The 16,791-nt window shown below is 37.8% G+C and overlaps 1 protein-coding gene across 3 annotated transcripts in view; it reads right to left on the bottom strand.

The window, feature by feature from the left end:
• Positions 1-4,505: 4,505 nt before the first annotated feature.
• Positions 4,506-16,791, bottom strand: part of rims1a (regulating synaptic membrane exocytosis 1a) — a 56,312-nt gene continuing 44,026 nt past the window's right edge. For 2 of the 3 annotated variants that reach the window (XM_079472963.1, XM_079472964.1), the window contains 11 exons: positions 15,708-15,779; positions 15,477-15,542; positions 13,961-14,073; positions 13,699-13,808; positions 13,416-13,576; positions 12,601-12,815; positions 9,499-9,649; positions 8,455-8,567; positions 8,071-8,172; positions 7,311-7,450; positions 4,506-7,222 (listed from right to left, as the gene is read on the bottom strand). In XM_079472963.1, coding sequence (XP_079329089.1) covers positions 7,007-7,222; positions 7,311-7,450; positions 8,071-8,172; positions 8,455-8,567; positions 9,499-9,649; positions 12,601-12,815; positions 13,416-13,576; positions 13,699-13,808; positions 13,961-14,073; positions 15,477-15,542; positions 15,708-15,779 — 1,459 coding nt within the window. In that variant the 3' untranslated portion in view covers positions 4,506-7,006. The remainder of the gene's footprint in view (positions 7,223-7,310; positions 7,451-8,070; positions 8,173-8,454; positions 8,568-9,498; positions 9,650-12,600; positions 12,816-13,415; positions 13,577-13,698; positions 13,809-13,960; positions 14,074-15,476; positions 15,543-15,707; positions 15,780-16,791) is intronic. The other variant, XM_079472965.1, reaches the window with a different exon arrangement.

Below are 16,791 nucleotides of genomic sequence, written 5' to 3'. Positions count from 1 at the left end.
GCTCTTTCCTAATTGCATTGGTAATTGAGGAAAATCATCCAGGACTACCTCTTCATTAAAACCGCACTTTCATGGTTATAAGATCATGTGTCTTCATTAATGCAAATCTCTTAATAAAATAAATAATCTTAATTATTATTATTAACAAATATGTTTAAAGCCATCATTCCGAGACCACCAAACTGTCCCAGGTTAAGTATTTTTAAAATATGTGATTATGCATGACATTTTTTTAAAAAAGTAGAAGATTTTCATTCCACTTTGCTGAAAAAGTATATCATGATAGTAGTCGGAAATAAAATCCGGAGCTAATTTGAGAACGGTTTTCTTTCAACTACAAAAATGTTTGAGCTTCCATTTAGGAAAATGCTAAAAAGGCAAGAGAAAGGCAAATAAATGTCCTAAATAAACAAGAATATCACGTTTTAGCTACACAAGTGAGTCAGACATACATTTCAGCTAGCCATGTGTCATTCAGGGTGAGAACTTTTACGTTTTTTTGTAGTGAAAATTTTATTAAGGGTCTTTCAAGATTAGTAGCTCAGCTCCTGACAACGCTCTCTAGTGGTGTGAGACAGTTATCACCGTGTTAAACATTACTAATGCTGCCTCCTCTTAAAAGTAAAACGTGCCATCAAACTCCACACCCACCTAAAAAGCAGTAATACCACAAGGGTTTACGCTACTAAGTCTTAAGTCATCGCCACCAGACAAAAGAACAAAGATCTACACCAGGAGAAACATCACCAACCCCACCTGTAACGTTACTGTATGTCCTGCCATCACGAGCCAGGCTTCCATTACAGATTTGCGCAGAATTTAATTGATCAAGTCGATTCAGACAATATCGCGGAATGACTGCGTTTCAATGAAACTATTTTATGCGATTAAAGTGTATTTTTATTCTTCTCGCGATAAGTCATTCCGGCCGTTGGCCTACTTCTTCTTTAAACGTTTTATGGCTGCAAAGCAACTTTGGTGCATAGTGCCACCTGTGAGAGCCGTGATGGAAGAGTAAAGAGAAATGTCTATATTTCCTTATATCTTTTCATATTACCTCACTGTTCCTAATAAATCTCCAAACTGCACTCACTTGTTTTCCTGCATATGGGCCATCATATAAAATATGACTTAATGTGATTCCAAATGTTCTGACAAAACATACCGCGAATGGTCATGTGACCTTTTATACATCACGTGACCATTGATTTCCATTGCTAAATATGATTTTCTTATTGCTTGAAAAACCACATCATGCGCGTGAGAACTTTTTTTGCGATAAAAGTAAGTTTTAAGAAATTTACGTGTTTCCATTGGGCGTATTTTCGATGCGCTATTTCAATTCGCGCAGATGGAAGGGTAATAGAAATCTGGCTACTTCTAAGTTACTTCTGTTAATTCTAATAAGATCTTCCAAAACCTAAGTTACCTGTGTAGCGACATGTGCTTACGCTTTTGAAGAAATATGCATGAAGACATTTTTCTTCCTTTGAAACGTCTATCGCTTGTCAAGATGTGTAGGTGGTCCATTGTGCGTTCACACAAACAAAATATTTTAGGGAGCTAAAGAAGAGTGTCGAATGAGACAGCGTAAAATGGCAGAATTTCCAATCACCGACCTGCCTAGACGCAATAAAGCCACTCACTTCGCTGCAAGTCAATGTGTTTGAACAGAAATTAGACCTTACATGAATATTTAATCTAAAATGAAATGGTGGCATAATTTACTCACCCCAATAATGCTCTTACAACTCAGTGCTGTTTATTTGAAGTGATCAAAATACAAAAATAGTATTAAACAAACCCGTTAAGTCACACTGTAACTATTGGGAATCAAATTCCGCGCGTCTTTGTTTTAAAATGTTATTTTCAGTGTATGGCGCCTTTGTGAGGCGTCAGCTCACGCTACAACGTATTGCAAAGCCGATGGTGTCACAATGACGCAATAGATTAAACGCGTTAATATCCGAATTTTTTAAACCGTATGTGCGCCGCAAATTACGGATTCGCGATTCCAAACGCCGTAAAAACCGCGCGAAAAGCAGGCGCGTTTTAAGGCGCCATAAAAAAAGTTTTTTACAACGTCATATGGCAAGACAGCGGTGAAAAAAAGAGCTTTCTGGGCGTCTTAAATCGCCGTTAAATACGGCGTTATGGGCGTCTTTTTGCACGGGTTTTATGCCGTATTTTGCGGCGCAAATACGATTTAAAACGCTGTCAAAAACGGCATTTGGATATAATGTATGGAGTAATTGTGACACCATCGGCCTGCCATAAAAACGACATTGGTTCTCGCGCGTCGCGTGACCAAATTACACTCACTTTGCATAAGTTTTCCAAAAGCTTTGAATATCTCCGTGAATAGCTTAAAAATGTGTGGGCCTCCTCTACAGAATCTGCAAAACTAAAACATTTCTGCAGACTGTGAGTTTGCTATGGGAAAGATGGTGAGAAGAACCCATTTGAGCTCTCCAATAAGCGCAGTCATAAAAACTATGAGCATCGGGATTAAATTCAAAGAGGAATGAGTCTTAAAATATTAGCAATAGATTAATTTGAAGAATGGAGCACAAAATATGCTTCTTACATATTTCCAAGACGGCCATAAATCAACCCATTTTTAAAAAGTGTTTGAAATCTTTTTACAGCCCTGGTTTTAATTCCAATGCCTGAAACCAGACAAAAGCAGACTGTTGCAGATATATCTTTACATTAAAAACTGAATGGCAGTGCAAGTTTATAAATGTACTATATGCCCGTGTTACAGTATCTATAGTAAATTGCTTGGTTATTTGACACATAAACAAGAATTTCAATCAAGGAGAAAGCATTGATATGCCTTTTTAATAGATTTAATTAAATACCGTAAAAATCACATAAGCTTGTTGAACTCATAGCTCGGTTTAGTGTAGAAATGAATTATGCTCTCTGTAACAGCTGTCTTGTCTTTCCCTTTATACATTTGGTGTTTTCTAACTAAAATGTCCTTGTGTATTTTGATTGTACCTCTAATAGGCCTACACTGACTATTATTATTAGAGTTTTTTGTCTACATTTACATTTACAACTATATGCATTTAGAAGACACTTTTATCCAAAGCGACTTACATTTCATTCCATTATACATTTGTTTCTGACTATGTGCAACCCCCTTGGATCGAACCCATGACCTTGGCATTGTTAGCACCACGCTCTAACCACTGAGTCTCAGGAAAGCTATTTAAACTTCAGATGCATGATTCATAGAACAGAATAAAACATTAAGTATAGAAGACATCATAGTAAGCAAATCCTTTCAATTCAAGGTAAACTTACACTGTCATTCACCAACCATGTTCTTCTGAAAATCAAACCATCATTATGGAGTACACAGTCCTATAAGAATTCTGCCCTCTCCTGGACAGAAGAAGATTTACTGCTGTGGGGTGAACAAAGACTGTCTCAAACAGCATACTAACCTAATAGTCATACTGCTTCTGCAGTTGGTGTGTATGGCATGCACAGTATTACAATATTTATGCATTGAGTACTGTACCTAGATTTGCCATATTGTTAAGCACAATGTGCAGTGTGCTCAGATTTTAAGGTCAAATAATCTTAGCAAATAATTACCTTTCTAGACAATCCAGTTAATTCAAATGAAGGTCAAAGTTTGCCTCTTGCTGCAGGAATGTTATCCATTAGCACTGTATTGTTCTTTCTTCAAATATATATGCAGTATGTCATATATAGTTCCAAAATCATTGTTTTATTTATTGTCTTTATTATTACTATTATTTTTATTTATTCTATTTGGCACTTACAACTTATTCGGATCTAAACTTCGATTTGTGTGTTCTAATTTCTGCATTACCCTCCCTCTTCAATGTCATGGGCTGTTTCCTATTTAGGTTTTCATTTAGGACTTGGGCTTATGGAAAAAACAATCCAGCAAACTGTGAAGCAATGATGTGAAGATTTTCTTGGCCACGGATTAATCCTGCTGCTTTTATTTTTAGTACTGATAAAGCATTTGTGCCTCGGTGACCTATCAACACAATTGGTTTCTGTTGTGGCATTGTAAAGTGCATCAGCAGTGCAATAGCAGAAGTGTGTGTGTGTGTGCTGAATAAAAAAAAGTTTAAGTGCCTATGCCAAACCTGTTACTCATAAAATTAAAAATAGAACAAAATCCAAGTGCAAGACTAAACATTAGAAAAGCAGTTCTTATTCCCTGAAGTCACGTGCCGCTGACTTTACACTAGCTTTTTACACCTAAACACACGCTGTCATTAACTAAACTATATAAATTCACATAAACATTTATCAAAAGGATAGGACAGTGTAATGTTGTTTGTCTCCACGTGGTGGAGAAAGTGGATAACAATGAATTGCAGTTGGTGGACAGGGTTTAACTAGGCCAACCCCTTATTAGTTACCAACAAACATTTTATTTTATTAAATACGACTTTAAAAAGTAGAATAGTTACCTAAAAAATATATATATAACAAATGCAAGTTTTCTTCCACACAGTCTTTTATTTGTAAATAATAAAAATGAACTCTTGAATATAAAACATACACATTATTTGAGCCACGTCTGCTGTACAAAGTAATGTTGCAGTGAATACTTAAATTTTCTTTCAGTGGAACACATGAACTGTAAACAATCAGTATCTTGAATAATACTGACAAAGTAAATAAGTCTGCCGTGACTGGCATAAAAAGTAAACTTCTCAATGAAACAAGGAACCATGAGCATTTATGATAAAGCAACAGGTCAGTAGAGGTCCAAATTTCTCTTGTGAGTGTGGGCATAATTTAGCGAATAAAAATAAAACTTTGGACGCATCCCTTCTTCCGCTCAGCAGAACCAAGAGACAGATCACTTATCCATTAACTTGAACAGGGCAGCTTTGTAAATATAAGTAAACTTTGCAGACTCATATTTACAATATATGCATGTACGCAAGTGATGATACACTCCTTTATCAATATCGATATATCTCTAAGTCTTTGTGGTTTTGTATAATCATACTCCATATACAGATAGCTCTAAATGTTTTATACACGTTATCTACCTTAGTTTTAGCCCCACAGTAGTACAGACTACAGTGAACACCAATATCTTCAATAAAACAGGGCCTTGTGTTTGTTCGGTACTACAGTACAGCACTTATTCATCCATTGGGTAAAAAACAATAAAACAATTTCAAAACTTCTTATAGACATTCAGCCCCAAATAAGGCCTGTGTGTATGGCTGAACCTGGCCAAATGCCCACACATGGAATGAATGGCTTAATTTTATTTGATAATCTATTTATATCAAGTACAAGCAAACTGTACAAGTACATGCAACATACAAGCTGGCCTACAGTTTGTGGAACTAACACACACTTATTGTAGTCTCTTTTTTCTCATCTGTCTTGTTTTACAAAATGTGCATGCAACTTGGAACAGTTCCAGATTCATGCTGTTCCCCTTATTGGTGACGAGCGGCAGTCTTTTAAGACCACCTCTCACCTACTGTCACATTCATTCAAATGCTCAGGGGGATCTGTGAGGTTTGTTTGATTCGAAACTAAACTCAAGTGAAGCTAAAAATAGGGAGATTACAATAATTTGGCCTCTTCTGTATTTCCCCTTTTTTGTTCAATAAAAACCAAGCAATTGTGCTTGCATTAAAATTATGTAAACTATAGTCGGGAAGAAATTCTAATATCGGTATGTACAGGTCCGAACAGAATCGAAAATAAAAAGCTGTCAAATGCTAGCGATGTGTATCGTGATGGCAAGAACTCCAAGAAGTCAAACGTGTTAGTGAATGAATGTATTTCTTGTTAGGGCTGAAAAGAAACGAAACTATAGTGGCAGCGTCGTACAGTTCCGGTGTTCAAATACAAGTGGTTTGTGTTTTCCATGAAGATCGTATGACACTAATGTCAGAAAACATGAAGCATGTTTTCACATTCTACAAAGTGTGCCTATTTACCGACAGTAAAGTGAAAAGGCAAAGCAGTCGTGCCGACTGCTGTAAACAGACTTAAAAGGTTTTTAGGCATCCCTGCCTTCCTAGACACAAACACGCGCACTCTCACACACACTCACACAATCTGATTTCATGCCCGATCGGCACAATGTGGGGTCTCGGACGCAGCATCCACGATGTCGAGAGAAACTCTCAAAGAAGACTATTTCTTTATACCTTGACTTATGGTCTCTCTCAATGGAGTGACTTCCTATAAGTGCAATATAGAGGAGGGGCAGTGCTGTCCCTGCTTTAAAAAAGCATCTTAAACAAGCATAAACAGGTTTGCTGGCCTTAAAGTAATAGTTCACCCAAAAATGAAAATTTTGTCATTACTCACCCTCTTGTCATTTCAAACTATTCAAAAATATTGGTTACCAAAAACTGATGGTCCCCTTTGACTTCTATTGTATGTACACAAAACCAATGAAAGTGAATGTTGGCCAGTTGACAAAATCTTCTTTTGTGTTCTGCAGAAGAAATTAACTCATACAGGTTTGAAATGACAAGAGTAAATGATGACAGAATTGTAATTTTTGGGTGTACTACTACTTGGTCTCTGAGTCTGATCTGTCATCATGCAGGAAGACCAAGCCAAAACCAGTTTGAGCGTTTTCTTTCCTCTCATTCGTTCTCTGTCATATCACTGCCTCTCTGAATCGCCTACACTCTGTACATGGATAGAAAACGAATGCGTTGACTGACCAGAGCCATCTAGGGTACCAGCACCATCCCAATTCTTGCCACTCTCTTTTATTTGGGTTGATTCGTCACCATCGTCTCAGCAACACAACATGCAGTAAGGAGCAGAGTGGATCAAAGGAAATCTCTACAACCCAAAGATCAAAAGGAAAAGAGAGAAGTGATTGTCAGGCTTCAGCAAAGCTTTGATCGTGATTTCTATCCATATGTCTCTTTATCTGCCACTCTGCTTCTGATTGTTGCCTCTTGTACTTGGTTCGCTGGGTCGTGTTCCGCGTTGAGCCCTCGTCTGTTTACTAGGACCTGGTCCCTTGCGGGACTGAAGAGTCCAGCGATGTTTGGGAAGCGCGACGAGTGAGAGGAGCTAACGTCGGGTCGACCAGTGATGAGGGGGGGAACAGTTTGTACCAACCGATCACCGTGCTAGAAAGATCCAGCTCTTCTAAAAGAATCTGTGCAACTCCCATGAAACATTTGTGGTCCATACGGCCATAATCTCCCCAGACTATGACCTGAAGACACATTTAAAATGCACGGTTAAAACAGCAACAAACAGGGGACTTTGCATGTAGAAACAACGGAGTCAAACTTGCTTCCTACCTGGAGAACTTTACCCTGCGGACTTTCCTCGAACTGCAGCGCTTGTTGATAAAGAGGATCCAGCGTTTTACGTGCAATCTTGGTTTTCTTTTTGGCTTTGCACACACCATTTTCCAGCAAGTAGACCTTGACGTAGGGAGCTGTGAAGAGCAGACACATAGCTCACAAAGTTCCAGTCACAATGATATATAACTTCAATGGTCTTAAAATATTTGGAAATGTCATATATGGTTTGGAATATCAGTAAAGTTTCCTAAATAAATTCCACTTGGCCCTATATTTTGTTATATAATTAAAAGACATGTACAGTATACACTTTTAAGTGTGTCTTAAGTGTTCATAAACTTTCAGGGGTCACTGCATATTGCAAAGGCAGTTACAGCGCTTGGCTGTGCCAATAGTCATTATAGTCGAAAATAACTGCAATGTGAAATTTACAGTGTTCTGTCCGATTTGGTAAAAAAGTCTTTGCAAAATGGCATTACTACATGCATTAACTAACATGAACTAACAATGAACAATGTGTTTTTTTAATATTTATTAATTTTTGATAATGTTAGTTCATATAAATACAATTGTTCATTGTGAATTGACCCATTTACATTGGGTTTTATAGATGTTAACCAATACAACACTATTGTAGTTATACTGACATGCTTAATGTTTGGATATAAACAATTCACGGAAAACAATGTTACCATAATGAGTGTGAGACATATTTAATACAGACAAAGAAGGAAATCTTTGAACACACTCTTACCCGGCAGCGATTTGGAACCTGGTTTAGGTGTAAGACCACGGGCCCTGATAACCTCTACTTCCAGCTGCCCTTTTTTATCCATCAGTCCAATCTGAACATCACCTGCAGTACATACAATAGAAGATGTAAGTGACATTTGCGCAAAAGTTTAAAAAATCCATCAAATTACAGCTGGTATAGACGGTTTCAATGGCAAGACGTTATGTGGCCCAAACGTAACTACCGGTAGACCCCCACAAATAATCAATAACTGTTTTAATGGAATTTGATACAATTAATATGCAATACAATATTAATATGAATTAAACATAAAATACTTTGTTAAAATTATAACTGTTATTCTAATGCAAATTCAACAACCTAACTCTATACAGACCAACTTACCCATGGCAGGTGTTGCAAGTGTTTGCCTACCCACCAACTGAGCAGGACCAAGACCATCTAAGAAGTCACTGAACTGGCTGTCGGCCCCCAACCTCATCCCTGAGAAGATCAGACTGAGACACATACACAGAGGTGATTCCGTACCACATCACAACACAAACCAGTTGTTTTAATAGATATAGAAGAACCGACAGACAAATATACAGATACATCTCTCAATGTAATATTGTCATTGAAATCCATCATGGTTTGAACTGGATTTGTTTCCATTAAATCTGTGTATGCAGCCTGCCCTCATATAGAGTTCAAACAACGCCTGAAATCCATCCCATCTCCTCCCAGAGCAGACTTATGGTATGTAAACCCTATCCCGCGTTAAGGCCCCTCAATAATACTCTCAATATTTCCTTTGAGGCCAGCACAATTTCCATGACCTAACTCCTGGAGGAATGTCCGAGGGACGTGCCAGCCCGTGTCATGCTTCCATATAAGCAGCCTAATTTGATTTCAGACGCTTTTTAAAACGCATTCAGGTGAAATATCTTTTAAATCACAGAAATACTGGTTATTCCACACTCTGTGATATGACACAACTGACTGTTGCTGCGAGGGGACGCATGGTTGACCCGTTTTGCATGGCGGCAAGACTCAGCCAAGACCCTTTTCTGCAGATGATGGATATTTTCATTATTATAGAGGAGTATCGCCTGCCATCTGGCTCCTAAAATGGACTTGGGAACGTAGTGGACACAGCATTAACTCTTCTGATCAGGTCTCATGTGTTTCTCAGCAGGCTGCTCTTTTTTTGCTTATCTTATCTAGAGTTTTTCCACATAAATCGAGATGCACGGTGCTCATGTGTACATGACACACAGCCTGCTGAGTCTGCACTTATGTTTAAATTATGAGTTCGTAGCAGATGCACGAAAATCGAGGCAGAACATTTTCGAGGCAACCTAGAAGTGAATCTTGCAGCAAAAAGCAGAACTTATTTGGAAAGTTGTAGGTAGACAAATAAGTGGTTATACTGTGCTGGATACTAACTTGCCCTCAGAGCTGTAACTGTTCATGCTGCCGTCGGTGGACTCTCGGCTTGCCTGGCGGGCCATGACATTGCGGGGATACTCCACTGCCATACCAGTCTCCTGACTGCGCTGGATCTGACTGGATCCCTTTGCTTTCTTGTTGGCAGCTTCTGGGGACGGAAGTCAAAGACACATTAGCATACACAGGGCTGTGAAAGTGTTATTATTTTCCCCTTAAAGAATAACAAGTCAAGTTAGCGTTAATTATATAGTTTTTTTAAATTTTCATTAAAACCTCAAAGGGAAACCAGGCCTAACCAGGGGATTCCAGTTCCCCTCTGGCAAATGCTGAAGCCTCTGCACAAGCTCGACAGTGCTTGCACAACAAGGCAAAATAAAAACAAAATTGATTTAAGATTATTATTAATAATCTTAAAGCGGCTGGATTTTTGCAGTCGCCACATCTTTTGTCCAGCTCTATCATCACATCTTTTGTCAGATCTTGGCATGGACTGTGTCCTGCCCTCTCTAGTAACCTTGGAACAATGAGACAAGACTGGAATAATTAAGTGCAACCTATACAGCACACAAAGCAAAAACGACATGTGAGGCTGTGTTCAGACTTGACTTCTTTTTTTAACTTGCTAGCATCTGTTTGGACCGTAGTTTTCTATAAGTGTAACTTTCAACAACTTCTGATTGCACGAGAAATTAGTATTGTAGTTTTTAAATATGTGATTCAAATAGACATGTTACGCTGCCTGTTTCTCTGGGCTGCCTTCATGCACAGACACTGCCTCCAAAGTCATGGCGTTCGGCTGCTATTTCGTCGTTCTTGTCAATAAAGAAGTCAAGTCTGAACACAGCCTTATTGCTTTGTCAGCCACCGTCGTGCTTCGAAATAGAAGACAGGTGCAGTGAGCCGATAGTTGCAATTCGTAACATCACCCCTAGATGCCACTAAATGTTATACACTGGACATATAAAGGGTCCAAATGCTTAGGTTAGTGCTATTATTATTCTTAGTAGAAAATATTGCATCTGAGAAAAAACTCTTCACCCCTGGTGAATGTAACATCTCCTGCTAGACGTCATGGGGCACTATCGTTACTATTTATGGCCTTCTGATGGATTACAGATCCTTTGAAAATGTCAGCCACTATAAGGTGGCTCACTGAGCTGCAACCGTGCCAGGTGTTTGAGTCACAATGCTGCAGAGAGATTTATCACTCCACTCATAGTGTCCACTTTTATCAAACCCTCATTACTGGCTTATTCTGAAAATGATGAATGATATGTGATATTCATAAATGCTGTACTTTACCTCTTAACTGTTCTTTTTAGATATACTGTACTTTAGGATACTTTTGGATTAAACTTCTGGATTAAAGTGATTGCTAAACAGCTACTGACATTTTTAGGAATGTCATTGTTACTTTTTTAACCAATGCAATGATGAAGTCAGCTCTGTGTTTAATGCATTCTGTTCTAAATGGAGGATTATGCATTTGTATCTTAATAAAAGTACTGTTAATCTTATTCTTAATTTTCAATCCTTGTGAATGGAGGAAGATGGTGCAACGAGCAAAGCATGAAGCAGCTGTAACAGTGCAACAGAGCTCTTTAAAAGGCTGATTTATTTTAGCTTTGATACTCTTTGTGATTTATCATCTGATAGGCCTTTTAAGATATTATCCAGAACTTGCCAAAAAACTTCTTTTGCCATCCTTTTTGAATTTGTTTCTTTTTTCAGCACACCATTTATTTAACTATAAACAGACACTGTTTAAAATATGGAATTTAAGAGGATATCAGATCCAACTTCAAAGGCATTTGTCTACATCACATCTGATAACAATCCGGGGTTAATCTGCACCTGACAGTGTGAACTCCTGCCAGTGCTAACATGCTGCCATTCATATTTCTATTCTGAGTCTTCAGCTCCCACTGAAAAACAGGGAATGAGGACATGTGTTGCTTTAAAGCACTGATTCGTACTCAATAAAACATATTTAACCACCAGATTATTCCAAATTGGTTCTTTACATATTCAAAGTGTTCTTTGTTTAAAAGAACACAAAATAAGAATATGTTATGAATAATGCAGCAATCTGTAGCTTAACTTCTCATTTTAGTTTCCTGGATGTCTCAGTTTTATATTTAAAATTGCAGTTCACTTCACTTTCTTATCTTTATATATTTAGAAAACAAACAGATATTTCTTGTGATTTCTGAAATACACTCCTAAAAACAAATTTCTATATTTGTGCAATTTTGTTTGTTGGAAAAATTATGCACTTTACTTTTAAGCACAAAGTTGTCCCGCAGTCTTTGCAAATGGTCTGGCCAATGTACGGGGTCGGTTTACACAGTGTGGAATTGGTTCAAATAATATTTCAGTATTTATTTTGGTGACCTTCTGTGTTTGGCTTTAATGACCACAATGCAGTACTTGGTGAATATCTCCTGCTGTTACTCATAATGCAAAGCACAAGGTTATGGTATATTCACTGTTGATTTTACATTCTACACCAGTAGAGGGCACCTCCGGCTATCAGAGCAAGATCATGAAACTTGTCTGTGTCTTGTATCTCTTTCACTGCTTTTTAAAGTTGTATTTAAAACTTTATTGTTGTAATGTTCAGTGTCATCTGTCAACGTGGATGTCTTGATGTTAACAGTTGTATATAGTTGTAAGGACTGCTTGTTCTTGGGTTTGATTAAGAAAAATAAACAATCCATGGTATGTGCGTGTTTGATTGTATTGCAAGGCTTCAAAATGAACATTTAGCCACACCAGCCAATGTTGAGATGACCTGAGAAAACTAGCCACAGTTCACACAGTTCATAATATTTTATTTTCTATTCTTATAATAAAAATAACCAAAGAGAATATTATGTTTTTGTTGCAAACAGCAAGGGACTATTCAGACTATTCTTTCTATTTCATAGTGGGTAACTCCGTTTCATTTAAGTCATTTTCTACATTTCAGACCCTGCTGAAAAGCCATATGCTATTGTTAAAAAAACATACTGTGTAGTGTGTAAGCTTTCAATCTGATTGAATACAGGAAGACACAAGGCAATAATGAATGCAAATGATTGGCTGGAAGAGTCTGACCTGTGTGACTGAGCTGAGAGGTGCTCCTGCTGCGGCGAGAGGGAATGCCCACGATGGCAACCACACGGGCACTAAGGCTGGATCTGCGCTTTTTTCCTCCAACTCCCAGTGTTCCTAGAGCCGTGTCTGACTGGCTGCCATCCGTACGCTCTAGAGAGTAGATCTCCCCGCTTGCACTCTTCAGCATGCTGTGGCTGGACGGATTAATGTGACGGCTGAAAAAAACAATGTTGGTGAAGAGTGCTGAATGTCAGTAACCCAAATAACATGATATGCAAATCATGCACCTAAACTAGATCAATCTAATGTTAAGTGCTGTTTTCTCTTTTATTTTCCTTAAAATTTGATATTAAAGGTTTTATTTTATAAACATTTTTTTGCAAAAGAGTGGCAGTGTGGACATATTGTCCTGAATATTACATGTAGGTCACATACATATATAAGCCTTAAATGTAGCAAAAACAACCTGATTAATTCTAAAGGTCAGAGAAGGGGGGGTGATTTTGTTAAACCTAAATTGGGACCTTTTGGTCCATGAAACCAATTATAGGTGGTAAGGAACTGTTACAAATGTATAGAATATGGCCCCTTATTAGTTTGAAGATTGACAACTGCCCTTTATAACTGAATATTTAACACATTTTTTCACATTGAACATATAAAACATTCAATTATTTAAACAATCTTTAACAAATAGCAACACTAAACCTTACTTTGTGAAATGGAAAAAAAACTTGTACACTCATTTATATGTTATGCTGGGTATAGACACTCACATGCACTCAATAAACTGTGATTATGTTTATGTGTCTCACCTGAAGCGACCTCTTGGCCGTTCTGATTGAATGGACATGTAGCTGGTGCTACTGATCCGCGAGGCACTGCTGGCGCGAGAGATGGCTGACACGTCGCTGACATCACTGTCTGAGGACTTATGGGACACATTGTCACTGCTCCGTCGCTGCTCCTTATAAAGCTTTTAAGTAAAGTACCACAAATAAAAAAAAACATACACTCTTAAAGAACAATGTGGAAATAATATATCATATATATAACAAACCAAAGTCTGAACCGAGAGAGAAGACATATACCGCTTACCTCTCGTTTATTCTTCAGCGTCCTCTCCACGTCCTGGCTGGTACTGGAGGGAGCTGGTGTTCGGAAGGTACGTACCTTCATTTGCCGCGTTCGCTCCTCTGAGGCAAGAGCTGACATATGACACACAATAGTAAGATGACAATTTTCATATTAAAAGTGTTCCGGCATTGTTTCAGCTTATGAATGAAGAATAATTTATATTTCCAACTGGAATGTCACTAAAAGAAGGCAAAATGCAATTTAGCAGTGAAAAAGACTGTACCTTGCTCTACACTGCTGCTTTTGGCGGGGACTTGGGGTAACTGTCTGACCTTGCGTGTGGAAGATGAAGCCGCTGCTGAAGAGGAAAATGAGGGGCCAGAGTGTGGTTGCACCCTGATAGAGTAGAGTTGAGAGAAAGAGAGAGAGAGAAAGAGAGGAAGAAAAGCAATGGAAACTTTAGCATACATGTATCATCTAGTGCAAAGATGATTTAAAACCAGCCTGAAAGACATACTGAGCTTCGGTTTGGTAAACAGCATCAAATAAAATAATATTTCTCATCGAATTACGATGCTAAAAATGTATAGCCAGTGACATTCACTTAAACGTAAGGCATATTTAGACACAATTGTCATTATGAAGAGACAGTATTAGACCTAAAGCAAAACATTTTAATTATAAAGACTTCTGACTCAGTCATTGACCAGTCAGAAAACACTTACATATAAAGGTTTCGGTTTGGATATCTGTGTCCTAAAGACATAATCAAGACACAGAAACTTTAAACAGCACCCTGCTTTATCACAATATTCTTAAGGTTAAGGAAAAATCTCTCTCTTTAGTACCTTAATGATCATAAAATATGGAAATACACTCAAGATGGGCTATAATGGCTAAAACTTTTACAAATGACTTACAGAGTACAACTTTGACAAAGTGTCCAATAATACCTTTAGTTAAATATATGTTTTTCGCTACATTTTACACCTCTGAATCTTGATCTGTTATTGCTAAGAGCCATAAGGAAAGCAAAACAAGCTCAATAGTGAAAGGTGTGAAATTCATGAAAATAATGGTCAACTGTGAAAGGCAAGATTGCTGTGAACAGTAAGCTGTGGGTTGGTGGTGGAATTTCAGTACAAAAGCAACAACCACACCGAGCTTTGAAAGTAAGGAGCAGATTATAAGAATGACAAAATAGGAAAGGATTATTCTTATGGAATGCGTGACACATAGGTTTGAGTGTAGTTTTTGTGTGAATAAGGGATAGGTTAACCACAGGATTCTCAGCCCAGATCGGGGTCACCACTTTTCCATTCGGAGTGAGCCTGGGGTTGACACTCCCCCTGGGTCACCTACCCAATGGAGGAAGAGAAACCCTCTTCCTGTGTGAGCCCTTTAAAATGGAGGTTGGCTTTATTCTGCAGGCCAGCAAGAAAAGCAGCATACAAGACAGAATAATTGAAGGGAAAATAAAATACATGTTAAAATCTGTGGAATAAAAAATAGAAAAAACTGAGAAGTGACACAATATTTGCGAAAACAAACAGAGCTAAACAGTGAATGTGTGGATAATTAAATATGTTTCTCGCAAGTGCAGTGAAATATTTTCCTGTAAAAGTTCAGCAACACATAAAATCTAAAAACAGTCCAGAACAATTAAATCCAATAAAAACCTCCACAGATCAAATCAGCAAGCGAAGAAAACCGTCCCTAACACGGATATCGTCCGAAAACACATGACTTACAATGAGCCGACAAAACAAATGTGACATGACATGGTTTTTGAGTCTTACCGCTCACTGTCAGATATTTTCTTTCCAAGTTTCTGACAGCTCGGCTTGTCCAGAGTTCTCGACTGCCTGCAACATGGAAATGATTTAGGCGAGACACAAAATAAAAGAATGAGGAGTGACTCCACTCAGGACTCAACGGACATTGAATGAAACTGCTGCCGAATATAATGCCACAATGGAGATGGACGTGTTGTTTGTATATGTGCTCTAGAACTCTTTGTGCGTGTGTACCTCTGTGCGTCTGGCTTTGCACTGAGGTGGTGCACAGTCTCCTGAGCGGGAAACATAGCCTCCAAAACCCAGCTGATTCATAAGATCAGGTCAAACACATGTGATTGGCATGGAGAGGACGGCACATGGACAGACACACACAATGACACAGCATGGGCTGATGTTAACAATACAGAACTGTGCCACTTAAAAATCCTCACTACAAAATAAAATTATATATAAGAAGCAAACATGTGACACACTGTGAGTGATATGTAACACAAAGATACGACTCTTACTTGACTTGACTTTAAATGCAATTTGTCCAAAACCTCTTAAATCAGTATTCAGTTGTGAATACAGGAAAACAAACGTCAATAAGTGATAACAGAAATAAAGAGTTTTTGGTTAATGTCTGTATAGCAAAAACAGGAGCAATACGCATACAGAAGCCTCAAAAAGACGTTAAGTTGAACACTACCGGTCAAACGTTTCGGATCGCTTGACAAAAAATGTTCTCATGCTCTTAAAAATAATTTAATCTATATGTGTATGTTTCAATGTTGAAATTACATGTGTGGACAAAAATTTAATTGTGCCAACATATTCATTTCTTTCTAGAAATCTACATTTTTATTTAAAAAATATTTTTCAAGTGTTGAATATTGAATAAAAAGCAGCCAAGAAGAGTCTAACATAGATGAAAATCCCTTCAATACTGTTTAAAAAGGGCCCAGATTGAGACATCAAGCCGCTGGCTTATAAAATGCCAAGAGAACGATTTTGCAAATTCTAGTCAACGGGTGAATACTTTGAAGATGCTAAAATAGAACGTAGAGCTTTAGTGCTTTTAGTCACAACATAATTCGCACAGTTCCAACTGTATTATTCCATGGGTTTGATGAGTTTATTATTATTCTAAAATGTGAAAAACCGAACTCTTGGCATTTTATTACCCAGCTTCTTGATGTCTCAACATGTGAAGCTTTTTAAACAGTATTGCAATAATTTTCATCTATGCTGGACTATTATTGGCTTTTTTTCTTCATTTGTAAATTAAATTACAGAAAATATTTTTTCAATAAAGAAAGAAATTATAGAAATG

Source organism: Barbatula barbatula, assembly GCF_947034865.1.
Source record: "Barbatula barbatula genome assembly, chromosome: 14".
Lineage (NCBI taxonomy): Eukaryota > Metazoa > Chordata > Actinopteri > Cypriniformes > Nemacheilidae > Barbatula > Barbatula barbatula.
The sequence above is the reverse complement of the archived record's forward strand: the minus strand, read 5'-3'. Positions and strand labels throughout refer to the sequence as shown.